This window comes from Nymphaea colorata, chromosome 11, assembly GCF_008831285.2.
Source record: "Nymphaea colorata isolate Beijing-Zhang1983 chromosome 11, ASM883128v2, whole genome shotgun sequence".
In the NCBI taxonomy this organism is placed as follows: domain Eukaryota; kingdom Viridiplantae; phylum Streptophyta; class Magnoliopsida; order Nymphaeales; family Nymphaeaceae; genus Nymphaea; species Nymphaea colorata.
The window spans coordinates 19,505,293-19,523,613 of NC_045148.1; the positions used below are offsets into that span (position 1 = coordinate 19,505,293).

At 39.2% G+C, this 18,321-nt stretch overlaps 3 protein-coding genes across 3 annotated transcripts; all 3 read left to right on the forward strand.

Moving 5' to 3' along the window:
* The first annotated feature begins 4,768 nt into the window (after positions 1-4,768).
* On the forward strand, positions 4,769-6,754 carry LOC116264916 (peroxidase 3-like). Its single transcript, XM_031645376.2, has 4 exons — positions 4,769-5,043; positions 5,369-5,560; positions 5,786-5,948; positions 6,048-6,754. Exons 1-4 carry the CDS (start codon positions 4,834-4,836, stop codon positions 6,461-6,463), a joined length of 981 nt encoding a protein of 326 aa, XP_031501236.1. The 5' UTR covers positions 4,769-4,833; the 3' UTR covers positions 6,464-6,754.
* A 6,816-nt stretch (positions 6,755-13,570) lies between these two features.
* Positions 13,571-14,455, forward strand: LOC116264711 (NDR1/HIN1-like protein 2). Its single transcript, XM_031645069.2, has one exon. The coding sequence runs from the start codon at positions 13,635-13,637 to the stop codon at positions 14,328-14,330; it is 696 nt and encodes a 231-aa protein (XP_031500929.1). The 5' UTR covers positions 13,571-13,634; the 3' UTR covers positions 14,331-14,455.
* A 1,887-nt stretch (positions 14,456-16,342) lies between these two features.
* LOC116264561 (protein NDR1-like) lies at positions 16,343-17,415 on the forward strand. The gene has a single exon (XM_031644859.2). It carries the CDS (start codon positions 16,503-16,505, stop codon positions 17,061-17,063), a length of 561 nt encoding a protein of 186 aa, XP_031500719.1. The 5' UTR covers positions 16,343-16,502; the 3' UTR covers positions 17,064-17,415.
* Positions 17,416-18,321: the final 906 nt, after the last annotated feature.

Below are 18,321 nucleotides of genomic sequence, written 5' to 3' on the forward strand. Positions count from 1 at the left end.
TTATTATTCCATACACTTCAGTTTCTTCAATTTGTTTATTTGCGAAGGCTAACTCTTGATTCACATAAAGAAATGCGATTGCCACCCAACACCCAGATAAAAAGAGTTACCAGAGTAGGTGGTGCTCTTACACACCTGACAAGTTCGTCAATGTTAATTTGTGAATGAAGTTAATGTACAAAGTGATAAAAGATGAAGCTAATTATATGCTCAGCCCCCTAAGAGACAAAACATACCCATCTATTAATTTCAAAAGACAGTGTTAACAGATGTTGAAAAGCTCCCTTATAAGACCAAAATGGGGAAAAACAAACAGAGAACCAGACAATACTGCAGCAGTATTTAGTCAGGATGAATTAGTTAGGTTCCAACTTTTACATTAAACAGGGGAACACTGGTAGGGAAAGAAAATATATCTCCAGAAAAAACAAAGGTCACCAGGTAAACAAAATTGGGCACAAAAGTTGGCAAGGCTGGCCAGTATGGGTGAACAATAATATTGGAGATGGCCATATGGGGATGCGTGAGTGTTAGGCTCCTTCTTCTTGTTTCTTTCAATAACTGCATTGTGGAATGTCAGAATCCAGAAAAGGGCGCACTACATATAATTTCATGTTTGGTTTCAGTCAGATTACTGCCTACACTGGAAGAGGAAAATTGTTTGCGCAATAATTTTGGTTAGCTCTATACAGAAAACCCATTTATGGCCCTACCACTAACCTCACTTTTCTAGGTTGCTATATATATATATATATATATATACGTTAGATGCCTTTCCAAGGCATATATAATTTATGTATGTGGCAAGTACACAACCTAAATTATGCGTGTTGCAAGCACTCGCGCTCCTCACATTGGAAGTGTTGACTCTCTTGCTCTCTCTCTCTCTTTCTTTCTCTCCCTCTTTCTCTCTCAATACTGTTTGTGTATATTGATCATTTATGCTTACAGCAAAAAGACATCTCAAAACCGGTTCCTAAAATCTTAACTATCTTTTGCAAAAATAATCACATGCTCTTCACTATATTGCAAAATAAGTTAGGGCAGATAGCAAAATATGTGGAAGAACAAGTATATTCTGGCTCACTTAGGTCAGCCAAACAAAAACCTAGACCCATCGTGCAATTTATCTTAAAACTGACTTGACGCGAAACATGTATTAATTCAATCATTTTTTTGAGTTTTAAATGCGTTATTTTAATTATAAGAAAATAATGACTCCTAAAACACTAAAATTTTGGTAACAAAAGTTCAAATATCTTTTATCAAAAAAACATGAACTAAAATATATCTTGTACAAAATTAAAACTCATAAACACGTTATCATGTTGGTTAGTTACGTATATGGATCACTTGCCTTCTTGATATTCCCTTGCGAGCAGTTTGTAAGATAATGCAGGTTAGATGACCTTTACTGTTAGCCCACCGTCATTAATGCAAGGAAAAGGCTGTCAATCTAAGTTGTACTTGAGGCGGTAGTTGCCAACTTTGCTATGTTCTCTCTTTTGCTTTTATCTTTTTTGCAGCTACCAACTTATGTAGCAGAACCATTAAAAAATGGTTGTCCTACCTTGTGGATGTGATCATTTTTACCAAAAATGTCAGTTTGGTTGAAACACAATATGCATGTCTTTTGTTTTCATGAGCAGAAGATTTGTAGCAGAAACACTAAAAAATGGTTGTCCTACCTTGTGGATGTGATCATTTTTAGCAAAAAAGCCAGATTGATTGAAACACAATATGTGGATGTGATAATTTTTACCAAAAAAGTCCGTTTGATTGAAAACACAATATCCATGTTTTTTGTTTTTATGAGCAGAAGGTTAACAATGGTCACGACGGAAAAAGGGACTCAACCTCCTAGCCCAATAACGAAGCCAAAAAAATTTGCTGGAAGGGCACTTGTTTAAAAATACTCAAATCTGATGGAGCACTTATATTTATACGGATAAATATTTAAAATTCTCAATTAAAAATAAAGAACTTTTAAGAGACTGTTGCGCACACCAGTCACAATGTGGCTACACCACTGCCTTAGACCCACCATCCTGGGCTGCATGGGGACCTGGGTGGGTTGCTGTGCACACATCAAAAAGTGTCGTGGTCCCATTGTTTACAGCCTTGGGAGAGTAGCATCTATGCAAATTGAACTGATGTCGCGCTTTCAACCGACTATCTAGGCTACCCCTTGGGGTAAATGTTTTTTATTTGGAAAGTTGACAAAACCAATATGATCTTCTTGCCCCAAAAAAAATCCCAGTTGACATAAATTTGTGTTCTTTTAAATATGATAAATTTAAGTTCAAATCACTTGTTTTGAACACATAGGACATCTTTTTTTGCATATTGATGGAATATCGTTTGCATCGATACCTAAGATTTGAACATGAGAAATCACATAAATATGAAAATAAAATAGCAAATACTTTGCCTAGAAATTAGAAAATCTCTTTCTTCCTTTTCTAAGATTAGGATAACTTTAAAAAGTTGGGACTGGTAATGGTTCGTACTTGAGAAACAGGTTATGCTGGTCGTTCTGCAACCTGACCATGGCCAGACATTAATTATCGTTATCTTGAACCTAATAGCTGAGAGGCCAACGACCACCAACCTGTAAAATATAGGCATTTATTCGCGAAACCCCAATAGACAGCATATGTAGTGTATATAATTGACCAATTTCAGAAAATGAAATATTGCAGTAAAACTACAGTTCATGAATCATGAGCAAGAGCATTCAATAAATAGTGCAAATTAAAGGGAAAATATACATATCTAAGTCGATAATAAAGCTTATTAATTCGACAAATAATATTAAAAGGAGAAACTTTTTTAGTAAGAGAAAGTTTTATGAAAAACCAATTGTGAAAAATAAAGCCAGAGATCCAACAAAGAGAGGAAGAAGCAGGAAGCTGCAAGTTTACTAACAGTAACAGAACGATAAGGACGTTGTTTAAGAAAAAGAAAAGATAATTTCTTGGTTTGAGCCAGAGACGACGCGGTCTAGATCGATCCCTTGGGATGCAAGCAATTGAACATAGAAGGTACGGTAGATGAGCTTGAGATATATATGAAGTTAAACAATCTATTTCTTCCACCACTTGGCAGCAGTCTTGCCAATATTATATAGCATATCTTATCAGACAAATGCTGAAAGGAAAGTAGGACTGATAATGGAGTTAGAAGTAGTTCTCTTTTGCTTTTTTCTTATTATTTTAATTTTTAATTTGTTTACTTTTTTGGACAAAAATAAAATATTTGCCAAAATGGGTATTGCCCATAATCAGCAAACCCGATACAGTACCGATACTGATACAGACAACCAGTGGCGCAGCAACATGGACATGGTGGCTAGTGTGGGCAGTTGCCCACACCAAACTCACAAAGTTTTTAATTTTTATATTCATAATTTGATATATTTGATGGTTTTAATATATATGAGTGCTCTTCAAAGCATTAAAATTATTGAATTACTACTCTATCCAACCAAAAATTCTAGCTCCGCTAGTGAAGACAATAGTAGTTGGCAGTGCTTCAAATTATATTTCTCTTCTACAGCGAAATAGATGTTTGCACTTAAGAAATCATGATATATTTGAATTCTAAGAATTTATGCAAAAAAGAACTGTAAACATCAATAGGTTAAGGCATTACATTCGGAAGAAAGTGACATCTTGAAAAGTTTGAATAGGATTAGTTTCAGAAGTTCTCTCCATAGAACTGAAATTATTATTTACATAAATTAGCCGTTACTTTTGACTGTACTAGCAGGTGGTCTTTACTCATCAGGAGCCAAATGACCAAATTCCAGCCACGATTTGAGGCACTTGCTTGAAGCCTTCGAATCATCAATAGGAGAATCTGAATAGACGAAGAGCTCCAGAACCAAACCAAAATTTTCTCAGATAAAATATCTGTAAATTCAAGCTGAGATTCAATTTTTGCAGATGGGGGAGCTGTTCAACTTCAAATCTTAACATTTCATACAGAAGAGGGATTTCAATCAGATTACGGAATATCTTTTACTGCAAATCAGTTAGCTAGATCCAACCTACTAAGCTAGGCCCCTGCCATGTGGCTGTGAGACATAAAGTAGATGCGTCTGCTATTTGTCTGTAGATATACAGAACTTTTGCTCTGCGGCAGCTCAGCTCTACGTATCACAAAGATGAACTTTACGTAAACGTACCTCATATTTTCATGTAATCTTACATGAATACATGTATATGACTTTCGGATTTTAAGCAAAAGAAACAGACAAAGGGAAGAGCAGCGGTGGTAACTTCTGAACGCAAAAAGGAAGAAAAGCTCAACTCAGCGAAACCTTTATGTATTACAGGTAAACAAAACTCACATAATGCACGGGTAAAATAATGGAGTTGGTGACCACCAAACAATATAGAACTCCCAAAGGCAGACAGGCGCTCCTGCCCACGGGACCTTTCTTTTGTGGTCTCAACAAAAATGTGCTTCCTTTTCTGTTAGAAAAATGAATAATTTGAATTGCAGAATTACGTGAGATCTTTTTTTATCTGTAAATGTTAAAATGAGATACAGAACTTGGTCCCACTGCTGTCGCCCAATCGCTTAAACCCAACGACTCCTGTCCTTTTCCTGAATAATTCGATCGGGTTTCTAGAGATGATGAGAAAATTAATTAAAGAAAAAAGTATGTTAATGCGAATAATGAAAGCACATGGTGGTTTTGCTAGGAAAGGTAAAGGTTGCTCTCAACTTGATTGAAACATCGATAAATAAGGGCCGTCTCTGGAGCTCTCTTCACTCCGAGAGGCTCATTTGAACTGCAAAGATTGTGAGAGACAGAGGAGAAAAATGAGGGATACCAGCTCCGTTTTTCTTATTTTCTTGGCTCTCTTAGGCCTTCTTGGTTTCTCCCATGCTCAGCTTAAAGTTGGGTTCTATGATCAATCATGCCCAGAAGCAGAGAGCATAGTTCAGGAGTTCGTGAAGCAGCACATCCCCAACGCACCTACTTTGGCGGCACCATTGCTTAGAATGCAATTCCATGACTGTTTCGTGAGGGTTAGTAACAAGTTTGTCGGCAATTTTTTTGTTCGTTTTCCTTCAAAAACCTGTTTGCAGTCTCCCATTCATGGGAAAATGTTTGTCAAGCCTCTGTTCATGGAAAAACCATGGACCATTTCAGTGCCAAGTTAAGCCTCTCCTCTGGGGAGCTTCAGTTCAGTGTGGCCTTGTCTCACTTAGTTTACTGTTCATCAAGAATGATGACGATAGTAAACAAGTCGGTATCATTTTGCTGGGAGGAAAACTAGTAAGGCTCAGTAGTTTTAAGTTTCTATTCCGGTGTAACATGGATGGTCTCCTTCAAAAATCTTTGTTGTCACAGGGCTGTGATGGATCTGTGCTGCTGAATGCCACCGGAAACAACACCGCTGAGAAGGACGCTATACCAAATCAGACCCTTCGAGGCTTCGACTTCATCGACAGAGTGAAGGCCCTGCTAGAAGCTAAGTGTCCGGGGGTCGTCTCCTGTGCAGACATTATTTCGTTGGTGGCAAGAGACGCAGTAGTTGTCACAGTATGATCACCTGAACACAGCTAAAAATGTGATTTTTAGTTACTAGCACGATTAGAGATTTAGTTTTTTCTTGCTCATCCTTTTTCTGTTCAGATTCCAGAAACTTCATAATTTTCTCAGTATTCCTAGATTTAGTTGAAACATGGTCATTATCTCTAGATTTTATATCTTTGGTGACCATGATTCTTGGTTTGAGCTTATTTTGCTGGAAATTTTCTGTCACAGGGGGGTCCATCATGGACAGTGCCTACAGGCCGCAGGGATGGAACCATTTCATCATCCACCGAGGCACTGAACAACATCCCACAACCGACCATGAATTTTACTACCCTTACACAAAGCTTTGCAAATAAGAGCCTTGATGTGAAGGATTTAGTTGTTCTCTCAGGTGAAAGTTCATCCTGTGTCAGTCCTGTTCTTTAAGTGACATACTTCACAGAATCACAAAATTGGTATGGACTAAAACGCTTCCCCCTGTTTCCTGCAGGTTCGCACACGATCGGCATTGGCCACTGCCAGTTCGTCACGAACAGGCTCTACAATTTCACAGGGAAAGGTGATCAAGACCCATCAATGGACCCATTCTATCTTGCAAATCTGAAGCAGTTCAAGTGCAAGACCCCCACAGACAACACCACCATCCTGGAGATGGACCCTGGGAGCTTCCGGACATTCGACAAGCATTACTACACCAATTTGGTGAAGAGAAGAGGTCTGTTCACATCTGATGCTAGCCTGCTGACAGACAGCACTGCTTTGTCCTACGTGAATGAAATACTCAATGGTCCTCTCGAGAATTTCTACTCCGAGTTTGCAGCCTCCATGTTGAAGATGATTCAGGTTGAAGTGAAGACTGGCACCGCCGGTGAGATAAGGAAGGTGTGCAGCAAGGTGAACAGTTAGAAGGAGGGTGTTTTCCCTTCGGTCCAGTTCTTTCGAGCCTGCATTTTGAGCTGTGAATAGTTTTGAATTTTATCATGGCATTGGTGTTTGTTTGGAGTATGTGGTAGCACATCTCACTGTGTATCTGTTTCCCATTCGTAAAAACGGGAGCTCGTTAGTGCCCCTCTTGGGATTCAAATGAAATAAACGAGTGATCCGTCAACCGTGGTTGTGTTTTGAAAGAATTCAATGTAGTTGTTCCCCAGTATAAAGTTAATCAATCTTGAATGCCGTCTTCCCAGCGTTCCCCAATTTGATGATCAGTTTCGCAGTAATGTTTCCGAAATCCCCTGCATTTCTAGCACACTATTCGGCTCTTATAGTCATGCAATGAGTGAAGATGAGCCCTTTATCCGACAGAGGAAGAATCCTGCCAGCCAACACTTTCTGAAAAGAATCGAACATGATTAATGGCGTTTTACACACCTGAATTAGGAAGAATTTGGGTTAGTCCTGAGGTTGGTGACCGGAATAATAGAAGGAAGGGGTGCTCTCTGCCGCCTGCTGGCAGGGCAGAGTTCCTGGCTCCATGATTGGAGGAGCAGACTCGGTTTTTTGGAGATTATTCAGCCAGCCATTAAGAAACCACAGTTAAAAGTTACTGAATCCAATGTTCCTTAGCCCTTGAATTATAAGAAGACAACAAAGGTGATCATTCCACAACCAAGCATCGACATTACAGATGTAACCCATTTGCTACCACCGATTACACAGGAACATACAGGGGAACACAGGTCAAATGATTCTGTTTTCTGTATGAAAATTGTCCTGCCAGCGAAACCTTCATGTCGTCTCTTTCTATTGAATTTGTAACTTTGTTCGAACAGCTCTAAAGTTTTTTATTCATCCATGGCAGTGTGTCGGCAAGAGGAGCCCAAAACATCAGGGAGTCTTTCCTGTTGGGTACCGATGTTCGAAAGACAGCTGGAACAGGGCATGGTAAACGCGATTCTCGTGCAGGATCTGGACAGTCAGAGCCTGAAATCTGACATAAGAAAATTTTTTTAAAAAAAAAAAGAAAAAAGAAATCTCCTCTGTTTCTGTCGTTATCCAGAACACATGGTTGCGTTGCCTTAAAGAAAATTATTTTTGGAAGATAATCCTTTTAAATTAAATTAGTCAATGGTGACAAGCGTCGCGTTCAGAGGCATTTTGGCATTTACTTTGAGGGTAGGAAATAATAATGGCCTTAGCCTCTGGTTCCGAGCACAATTCAAGGGATTGAATTCAGGCCAAAAATTAGCGCAGGAAAACTTCGGAATATCAAGTTGAATAAGTTGACGAAAGTTCAAGGAAGAAGCTCTTTAATCTCAAAGTACCAAGGCAAAGAGTTTTTAGCAAAAAACAACTCAAAGACGAACGTAAACTTAAACAGCAATAGAAGAAGAAGCGCAGAGCATGACAACGACGTCCTACCCAGCAGGGCAGGCAGATCAGATCCTGTAACAATTCATGGCTTGAAAAGTGCTTTGACAAAACCAACTTGGAGAGGGGATGAATAAATGAACTTTCGGTAATATTTCTTATTTAATGATCAAAAACCCTTCAAAGACCAGATCATTTAAAATGGTCCTGAATTTCGAAAGAAAAAGTTGAGGTGAGTCGCTGTCTACCACCATGGAAAAACTCAGTCTACAGAAGGGTAGGGTTTAGACTTGACCTAAGGTGTCCTTACCATAGCACCCTGTATAAAGCTTCTTTTACAACCTGTAACTTCAGTAACCGCTTGAAATTTATCCATTTATCGTTATCAGATGGAAGTGCTCATGATCTTACTCCAACTAAGCAAGCACCATCAACTAGCGCATCATCAACTGCTCTGCATATAGTTAGGCAATAATCATGTCAATTATCTCGAACTCCCTAAAAAGTCAAATATGGTAGGGACTCTTTCTTCCGTTCGTGTCAGTTCTGTCCAGAAGGAGAGAAGATCACAGCTCCATAGCAGAAGAGCCAAAAAACTAAGGATTCCCAGTTGCACATTTGAAATTTGAAAAGAGAGAAACACCATAAAGTTTGTAGGAAAAGATATTAACAAAACAGAGAGAAGTTCTAATGTCATGAAGCAGTAACTGAAACGTGATCCTGTGTTTGTCATTATTCTCGTTGCAGTAATGGCAGAACTAGCTTTGCTTTTTACGATACGTCCAAGTTCAAGGGGTAATTATATATATATATATATATATAATCACCAATTGTGTGCAAAGTATGAAAGAGTTGTACTGCTCATACGCGTCACAAGTTGGTGGGATTCACAAGATGCTCCAACACTAGGAAGGACCCCATAAAGCGTGAAATGTGAAGTAGCCCTGTTCATTTGACACTAGGAGCAACTCATCTTGCGTAATAGCTAAACAGTACGCCAATTATACTAACTTTTCTAAAGTTTCAAATGAAATGAGTTGTTAAACCATCTCTGTAAGTACAGAAAGAATGATTTCCACGCACTTCTGTATCTCATTGCTTGTTCATATACGTAGTGTCAACTGTAGTTCAACTACCCACCTTTAAGGAGATACTTTCAGTAATATTTTCCTGTAGATGCATTACTCAACGAATATGACAACTGAAAAAAATGATGCCACTTGTTTATGAGAGTGATTGAACTTGACATGCCTGCCAGTGCATGTTGTAGATACTAAAAATATAATAGAAAACGGAACCTACAGTCAAAGATATCCCAAGGCACAACCCTAGAATTTGACTATTTGTTGATCGAAAAACACTAGAGAACAAAAATCCAGCTAAAACATCACATGATTGGAGTTAGGCAAGAGAGAGATCCGTGAAAAGAGCAATTTGGCCATTTCGGTGCCTGTATTAAGGGCACACAATGAGGTGAGCGTCCGTGCATCATGGCGTCGAATGCTAGGTAGTGGACCCTTCTGCACTGGGTTCGGATCAATGGCTCAAAAAGACTTCAAATATGCAAAACCCACCTTCGAATTCACTCTCAGATATGCAAAAATTGATGAGAACTTGATATGTCTACATCAAGGCAGCAGCTCATTTTCCAAACCCAACATGAATCTGACATCTTGTATTTAACCAACTTCCATATTTTGAAAAACTACACCCTGCAAATCAAATTTCGGTCCGTTGAATTGTCTAACCTGAATATGAACCATGCTTTCCCGAAGGCTACCAATCAAGGTCTATCATGCCGGATGTAAGTCTGACTTTATTAATAATCTTCACCGGTTGCATCAGTCTGTCAACTCATGCACAAGCCAACTTCCTGCCCAGCAAAGATCTCATGAAAACATTTGTCCAATGGTCTCCTATGAACATTCAACAAAGAATATATAAACTCTCTCTCTCTCTCTCTCTCTCTCTCTCTCTCTCTCTCTCTCTCTGAGTCTTTCCATGAGAGATTGAGGCGTTTAGGATATTTTTCCTGCCATAGCAGTTGGTTGAATTGAATACAGTCGGTGGTATTTAACACCGATGTTATCATGATAACAATCGGGAGAGGAAGAGGTCTATCTGCTCGCCAATTGAAGGCCAAGTATCACTATCATGTGGTAGGATCTAAAGAAAAGTGCAGTTGGTATGTGGCTCAATCACATCGATTGGAGGCAGCACTACCATGTGCAGCTCGTCCCTCCTGCTGCCTTCCCATTAAAAGCCAGCAGCTGGTCCAGATTTTGAGTCAATGCAGCTTGGCTTGCAACCATGACTTTTCTGATTAGCCTCAAGGGGAGTAGCGTACCTGGTTGGACTGGTAAGCCTGTGAAAGGCCGCCACTTTAGTTGATGAGTATCTGACTCCCCATATAGGTCCTGAAATATTAAGGGGAAAAGGGAAGGAGCTTAACCACCTTCAAGGAACAACCTCTCCCAAAATCTCATTATGAGTTTTTTACCCTTCTTTGATTCCTGAGTTCGTCTTGAGAAACTCCCACAAAAATTTTGAAGGATTCACGGTACATACAAGTTTATGGTTACTTGGGAAACCAATTTTCAGTTCTGGGCAATTCCAAAACAACCCAAATAAGAAGCATTTCTTCCTGTTTGTATTGAGGATGTATGTTTTAATATGCATGTGACATGAGAGACTTCATACCTGTCAACAGTTTACGGCATATCTCACCGTTTTCGAGTTCTTCAAATTTGTGATCATGTGGGCATAAACCTAATCCGTTCACTTTCAGGGTTTCTAATTTCATATAGTTGAAACTGATAAGGTACACCGAAATCATACTCCCATTTGGCTCTACCAAATGCATCAGACTCTGTTCCGAAACAACATGCTAAGGCCAATGGGGAGTATCCTTCACAATGCATTTCATTGTTTAGGATCATCATTATTCAGAAACTGTGAACATTAGGAACGGGGCTAATGATGTAACTTCAACATTTGAGCCGCATTCATTGATACCATTGTTTTAAGGTCATGGCTGGGAACACATTGTTCAGGAACAAGACCTTCTCTCTTTGCCACTCATAACACCAAGAGAAGCAACGAGGATGAAGAAAAAGAAGAAGGCGGAAGGAGTTTTTTATGTGGTTTGCGGACAAAATTCTCCAACATGACCGCACAGAGCGAGCAGAAGTGCATGAAAAATAACCGCTCTCTCTCTCTTAAACATAGGGATTGAGGCAAATATAAAATTACATGTAGTGCTCCACACTCCAACACATAGTGCATGCTTTATTGCGGATTCAGTACTGCCCGACAAGAGAGTAAGGATTGTCATTGATCTCTCAACTACCAAAAGCATGAAAAGGAGCTCTAAAACAGCTTCCAGTGTTCAAAAGTCCAAGACTTTGAAAATTGTACGTGCAATCTTGAGAAGTTTACTTGTGTGGTTGGTTTTCATATCTAGGTAATGAACAACCATGAGTTCCTTAAGGAGGAGACTACCAAATCCTGTTTTCCTTAACCTGGGCGTTACAACCTGTGCTTTATGGAGCTAAGAGGGTGGCATCAAGAAGAAGGTGTACTTAAATCTATTTTAATCACCAACACAATCTTTGACCCCAAAAAAAAAAACATGCAAAAAGACCTCAATAATAACTTTCATCCAGGGAAGGGCTTCCTCTTTATATTTTCCTAGTAGGGGCCTCTTTTTCCTTATCAACTGTAAAAAAAAAATGTTGGGTTTGATAGCTTCATATTTGAGATCTGAGACCGATTTGCTAAATAAATCTAAGGTTTATGAAATTTAGCAGATTTCAAATACCGTCTAATAGAAAGCCGAAGCTTTTATCCAACCCCTTGTCCTCTTAAGGTTCAATGCTTCGAAGACTCGGAGTGCTACTCCTACTATACTTCAGCTTGCGCATTGGTGACATTTCGCTCACAGTACAAAAGGTTGACGCCTCTAACATTTGAAATGAAAATTGACCACTTAACAGCCTCCACCGGCCCAACCATCTTAATGACTTGTATATTGGTTTTTCTCAATTAGGGTTTTCGTACAACCCTTTTGTACATTACAAAGAAAAAAAAAAAAGGTCATGGCCTATCCCACCCCGCTACGTAAAAGTTAGTTTATGAACCGACTCACGAATCAATGGCCGATTCTGGATGAACTGACGTGCTGCAGCCGAACGTGTTAAAAAAAAAATGTTTTCTAAAAAGTAAATAAATAATGAAGAAAAGTAATTAAAAGAATTCTTAACATATATTAAAAATAGTTCAAGATTGAGAATCAATACATTCATGGCCAACCAAAAACATCTGAATCAGATACATAAAATCCTCATGAACTCGTGCATTGACACAAAAAAGGGAAAAAATGGTGCAAGCCACTTAATTTCATCAACAAAATTTGGTCAAAGAATTTGGAAAACTGCATAAAATAGTCCTGCCCGTTCTATTGAAATTTCAACTTTCGAATTCCCAGGATGTGGTCAAGTATTAGATTGAAAAATCCAGTACAACTGTCCAACGGTCCTCTTCTCATTCTTTTCCTCCTATACTTGCACAACTTTCAAAAAGATGGTTCCTTTTCTTGAACTCTTTATTCTTTGTCCCAGTTACGCAAAAGCAGAAGCATAATTGTAGAATGAGCGACCGAATCATGATTCAATTACTGAAGTCAGTAAACAAAGAAAAAAGAACGTTGCAGTAACTTTGCTTGCACTAAGTGACGCAGTTTTGCATGCATGCCAAGAGATCAGAAATTCATTCTATTTCCATTAGCACGAATACATCAAACTGAAACACATGGCTGCTACGTTACATAAGAAGTTGAGATAAATCGCAACCCTTATTGACAAGCTTACTTTCATAAAAGTTTAAAATGTTATTGTTTCCAACTATTGCACTTATTATATGGAGAAAACATATATGTGCGAAATATATCGTCGATTTGATAGGACAAGTCTTGCACAGTCCCCACCAAACATGTTGTAGCGTTTCATACTGTTTCATGGTCATAAAAATCTCGAACTCATTTAGAGGAGCAGATTTTCATATTGAAACATTGAGATTCAAAGAACACATACTGTCGCATTTCGTGCTTTTGGGTATGCAATTGCAAGAAAAAACTCAAAATCTGGTAAGAGGTATATCCAAAATCATAAAATTCCAGGATTAATTAGGACGTTTTCACAGTTAGGAATATAAATGGATCAGATGTTCGATGTTGAATTGTGTTTATATGGATCTGGTAAAGAAAACTTTGGTTCTGTTTACAGATCAGATTCAAATTTGAATTAAGTCTGCAATGGTATAACCTATTCTGAATCCAAATTCACTAAGTACCCCCATGAAAATGCAAACATAAAAGTTGGTGTTTATGCTCAAAAAGATTTGAGTCCAAAGCATTTTGAAATATGGATTTGAATCTGAATCCAATCACCTAAGATTCGACTAACCCAAATTTGATAAGTCTGAAACCGACTCAAATTCGAACCATTTAGAATCCCTATATGCATGAGAGTGACATACTAGAGTTGTCAAAAGTAAGGTAAAACTCTGAATGCGCATCAACTAAGTCACATTTATTCCTTTCTTATGAGTGCACGCCTCCTTCCACTGGAATACAGCATCTGATCGTCCCATTATGATATATATACATGTCATCTCAAACTGCAGAAACACCTACCTTCTTATAAAGACCACGCTGAAGCAACGCTACCAAACTCAAAACCACTAGACAAAGACCCACTTGTTTGCCAAAATGTCGAGCCCAGTTTGGTTGCCACCCCCACCCAACAGGAACCGCCCCTTGACCCAGACCCAGCCGCAGCCGCCACCGCCGCGCCGAACCAGGCAATACTATGCGAATCGAGTCAAGGAGAGCCTCACAAGCCGCGCCGTTAGATGCGTGTGCGCCATCTTCTTGACCCTCCTCCTCATCTTTGGTGTCATTGCATTTGTTCTATGGCTCAGCCTGCGCCCACACAGGCCAAGGTTTCACATAGAGGGCTTCTCGTTTCCAGGCATCAGCCAAAACGGTAGTCTCCAAAACACGCTTATCACGATCAATTTCACGATCCGAAATCCCAATCAGAAAATCGGGATCCACTACGACAGCATGGAGGCCCAAGTCTTCTATAGGGAACGACTGCTTGGGCAGACCCCGTTGGTCTCCCACTTCTATCAAGGTCCCAAGAACACCACCGTGGTCCTAGGCCAGGTCAATGCCACGCCGCTGCCCGCCACCGATCCCGTTTGGCAGAGCATCGTCTCCGATCGGTCCACCGGCAAGGTCGGATTCAGGATAGAGATGACGATCGAGGTCCGGTCGAAGGTCGCGTCGTGGAACGCCCGGAAGGCCCACGCGATGCACGTCGAGTGCCTGGTGGATGTGGGCTCGGATGGGTTGATCTTGCCGGAGTCCGTCGACCGAAGGTGTCCGGTTTACATTTACTAGTGTCAAATTAATGCTTTTAGGCATTTGGCTTGTTTATGTGATTTTGTGTAAAAACGATTCAATTCTGCGATGTGTAGTAATGAAGCAGCTCTTTATGGAAACTCATACCCCAAGTCTTTCTCATAAACAAAAATGTTTTATAAAATGCTCAAAAATTTGAAATTATAAAAATCGGTGCATCTCATATCAATTTTATGTTAGGAGTCGTGAACATGATCTTTTTGGGTTTGGAACATATAGGCGAAGGAAAAAACATTTGGAACACCGACGGCACATCGGCAGACGCCCGTATACCAGACGGAGTTTAGGGCGCGTTTGAGGGAGAGGGACGATGGGTCATCCTTCAAGACAAGGCATCTGTCGCACCATATGTCTTTGAGAGATTATTTGGAAAGTAATGTGTATAAATAACACAAAGAGTGAATAAAGAAAACTCACAATGTATTTTTCGTAGAAAGTATATACATCACGAGGGAGGTAAGAAAAGAGAATAATTTCAACTTGTTTACATAGAATTGGTTGAAACCACTTACAAGATTCCTGCCGACCATTCAAAACAAGGACTCTTGTTACATAAACTTGGGACCGGATTAGATGGTGCTCGTGAACATTCAAGCATAAACTAAAAATTCAACATAAACAAAGAAAGTACATAATAAAGCAAAGGATTATACCGACTCTAGACACATGATAACACCAGCAAGTCTCTGATTTTTTGTGGCACACCAATATGACAACGAGAAAAGGTAAATAAAATTTGATTGAATGTCATGAGATCAGCCTTTAATTTGTGGGCAGCATTTGGATGCTTTCGGTTCGATGAAAGCCTCAAATATGTGAGGATTTGAGAGGAAGAATCTTTCTTTTTGGTATGAAGACTAAGTTAAATGCCACAATTCATGTCTTTTATGGGTTAAATTCCTTGAGCATAACCGTACCTGAATTTGACTAACATATAAAAAACAAATGTGGACATAAATATTATTTGAATATCTGACTTTGTTTTGATGTATCTGGTGAAAAGAAGTTGGATTTGAACTATCTGAATCTGGACCTAAATCCAAGTACAACGAGACAAATTCCGATCATGAATGTCATATTAATGGCCAAGTCCACATTTGGATTAGTGGCTGATCTGAGATCCGTACCAATCTTAAACTTGTGGATCCCTCACCCGACCCACCAATCCACCATGCACCACAAATCCATGGTTTTATCACTACAGCATGGATCGATCTCATGTCAGACTTGGATTCGAAATCGGAAGATATGGTTAGACGTAGCTCTATAGAAGTACATGTAACTCTTGTGTTAGTCACTAAAAATTCTCATTTACTTGGTAACATGGTGAGGTTAATTACGTTTTCCATATTAATGATATAAAGTACTAATACGAGTGTTCAAAATAAAAAGTAAAGGATCCCAAGAGACTAGATTGAGCCCTCACTCTTACCTTCTGTTATGAATTGTTTTGTTGCATTGTTCATGCAAAAGAATTAAACATGAAAAAAAATATCTCATTAAAAAATAGTATTGGATTTGGATTTAAGAAATGACATCAGATCATATTAGAATTCAGATTCAGATATGCATAAATATCTGGTTGATTTCAAATTCAAATTTATATTGAATTTAAATTTAAATAAATATCATATATATATATATATAATTCTCTTACGTTTTGAAAATCAATGAAATTCAAAATTTAGGTTCGAATAGTTATATTTAACTATGAATGTACAAGTCGAATTTGGATTGGATTTAAATTATAAAATTGGATTTCAAACTCAGATTGAAATTTAGATATGACTTTTCTTTATATTAGTATTAAAATCTAATTGTATAAATATTAAAAAAAATATATTGAAATCTAATTGTATAAATATTCAAAAAAAAAAAAAGACGGATTCGATTAAGAATATATCCGAGCCAAATCGTTGACATGCCTGCCTTCCAAGTCCGCCCCTTTTCATTCCTCTTCCTGATTAACGACACCTGAACGCGCCACCTCCCTCCTTTCTTCCTCCTTTCCTTTCGTTTTTCCTCTCTCCTTCCTTTCCAGTTTCCACCCTTTTCCGGTGGGGCCAGTGCAGCTCTATATCAAAGCCACCAATCCCCTCATTCTCTTTCCCAACCTTCTCTCCTTCTCTTCGATCCCTCTCTCTTTCAGCCATGGGTGACAGCCATTGCATTTGCTGCTGCCGGTGCATCTCCTTTGTTATCCTGCTGGGTCTCACCACGCTCTTCTCGTGGCTCGCCGTCCGGCCCAATGGGCCGACGATCTCCGTGACCGCCATCTACATGCCTGCCCTCAACCGGACGTCCGGCGAGTACCGCCGGAACGCCACCGCTCGGAACAACACCATCGCCGTCGACATCAGGTTGGTGAACCCCAACAAGGACAGCGGCATCCACTACGACGGCCTCAACGTCAGCCTCTACTTCAAGGACTCGGGGAAGCTTGTCGGTGGGGCCCCCATTCCGGCTTTCTACCAGGGGAAGCAGAAGAAGGCGCAAAAGCAGGCGGCGTTCAACGGGACTGGGGAAGGATGGGAGGCGGTTTTCCGGGAAGGCTCGAACGGCACGTTGGTTTTCCGGGTGGTTTTGGGGACGTTGGTGAGGTACAAGGTGGTGGGGTGGAACACGGGGCGGCACTCCGGGGAGTATGTTGGGGAGGTGCCGGTCGGTGTGGATGGAGCGAACGAAGGCAAGCAGGCGACCAAGTTGAAGTGATCAGAACAAGACGTTATAAGAGTCGGCTTTTTTCTCTTCTCCTTTGTCTCATAGGCCAAAGCAGCAATTTTCTTATTCTGTATTATTCATTGTTTGTTTTTGCAAAAAGTACTTCTTCGTTCGATAGCAAAACCAGCAGGCTTGTGAATAAAAAGACAGATCGAGTTCCCGTGATTCTCGACAATGGATAGCTCCAAGAAAAGCCATTGAAGCTGCACATGGTTAGGCATGGATGGATCAGTTGGTGAACTACGCAAGAAATATTCATCCAAGCTTGTAACTAATAACTAATGAAATTTAAGTATGTCTTATAGAGTAACAAAATTCATAATTTCGGACCTGATTTTGATTCTATTGAGTCAAGTAGAAAATTGTATCTCATATCCAAATTCAGTATGCAATTTTATAACCAAATCCAAATGTTAATCCGATATCTGGCCAACATCAGATAGAAACCCAACCTGATTACATTTTAACATCGGACCTATGTTGTCAGATCCAAATACAGTTTTAGCAAATAGGCTTCCGAATCCTAGTCCAAATCCAATCCATGATCAGAACTCGGATCATGGACTTATGTGCTTCTGGTAAAAATGCATACATATCAGAAGCTAACCATCCGGTCATATCAATGTTTTTAACAATATCAATTCACTGTCGTGAACTTATTCATCTTCAATGTAATCGAGGCAGTTTTTGTTTGCTCTTTTCTGTTTGATTTCGATGCATTAATTTGTGCTTATGCATATATAACTTGCTTACTTTCAGATTATGTTGATTAAAACTCATATACTTGTTTGCTTTCTGATTAGGCTAAGCATCATGAAGGAAAGAATCCTCTTTAAGATTTTTCTTTCCAAAAAATATCGTGCTCAGGAAAGGAATTCCAAGTTCTAAAGATGTGTGGGTGTCAACATAGTTCATTTTTATATTATGAGAAGGCCTTTAAACTTTTGTGAGAACATAATTGAAAAGATTACGAAATGTTGCTCCCTTGTAAATGAGATCACAGTAGAAGTTAAGTTATCCCCATGTTTATATGCAAAATTTTTTACTAAGTCAATCTCTCCCTCAAATCGCAAAGCAATCAAATAATTAGTTCCAAAACATAGAAAGAATTTTATATTGTTTTGCAATGAATATCTCATCTATTTGCAAAGAATTAAGAATAGTCTTGCATAGTTCATTTTGAAAAATCTTTAAGGGGCCATTTGATATATCCCGAATCATGAAATTTTAGAAACAAGTACTCATTTTT

Coding starts and splice junctions, on each gene's coding strand:
- LOC116264916 (XM_031645376.2), top strand. CDS start 4,834: ATGAGGGATACCAGCTCCGTTTTTCTTATTTTCTTGGCTCTCTTAGGC. Junction 5,044..5,368: donor TCCATGACTGTTTCGTGAGG/GTTAGTAACAAG, acceptor TTGTTGTCACAG/GGCTGTGATGGATCTGTGCT. Junction 5,949..6,047: donor GGATTTAGTTGTTCTCTCAG/GTGAAAGTTCAT, acceptor TGTTTCCTGCAG/GTTCGCACACGATCGGCATT.
- LOC116264561 (XM_031644859.2), top strand. CDS start 16,503: ATGGGTGACAGCCATTGCATTTGCTGCTGCCGGTGCATCTCCTTTGTT.
- LOC116264711 (XM_031645069.2), top strand. CDS start 13,635: ATGTCGAGCCCAGTTTGGTTGCCACCCCCACCCAACAGGAACCGCCCC.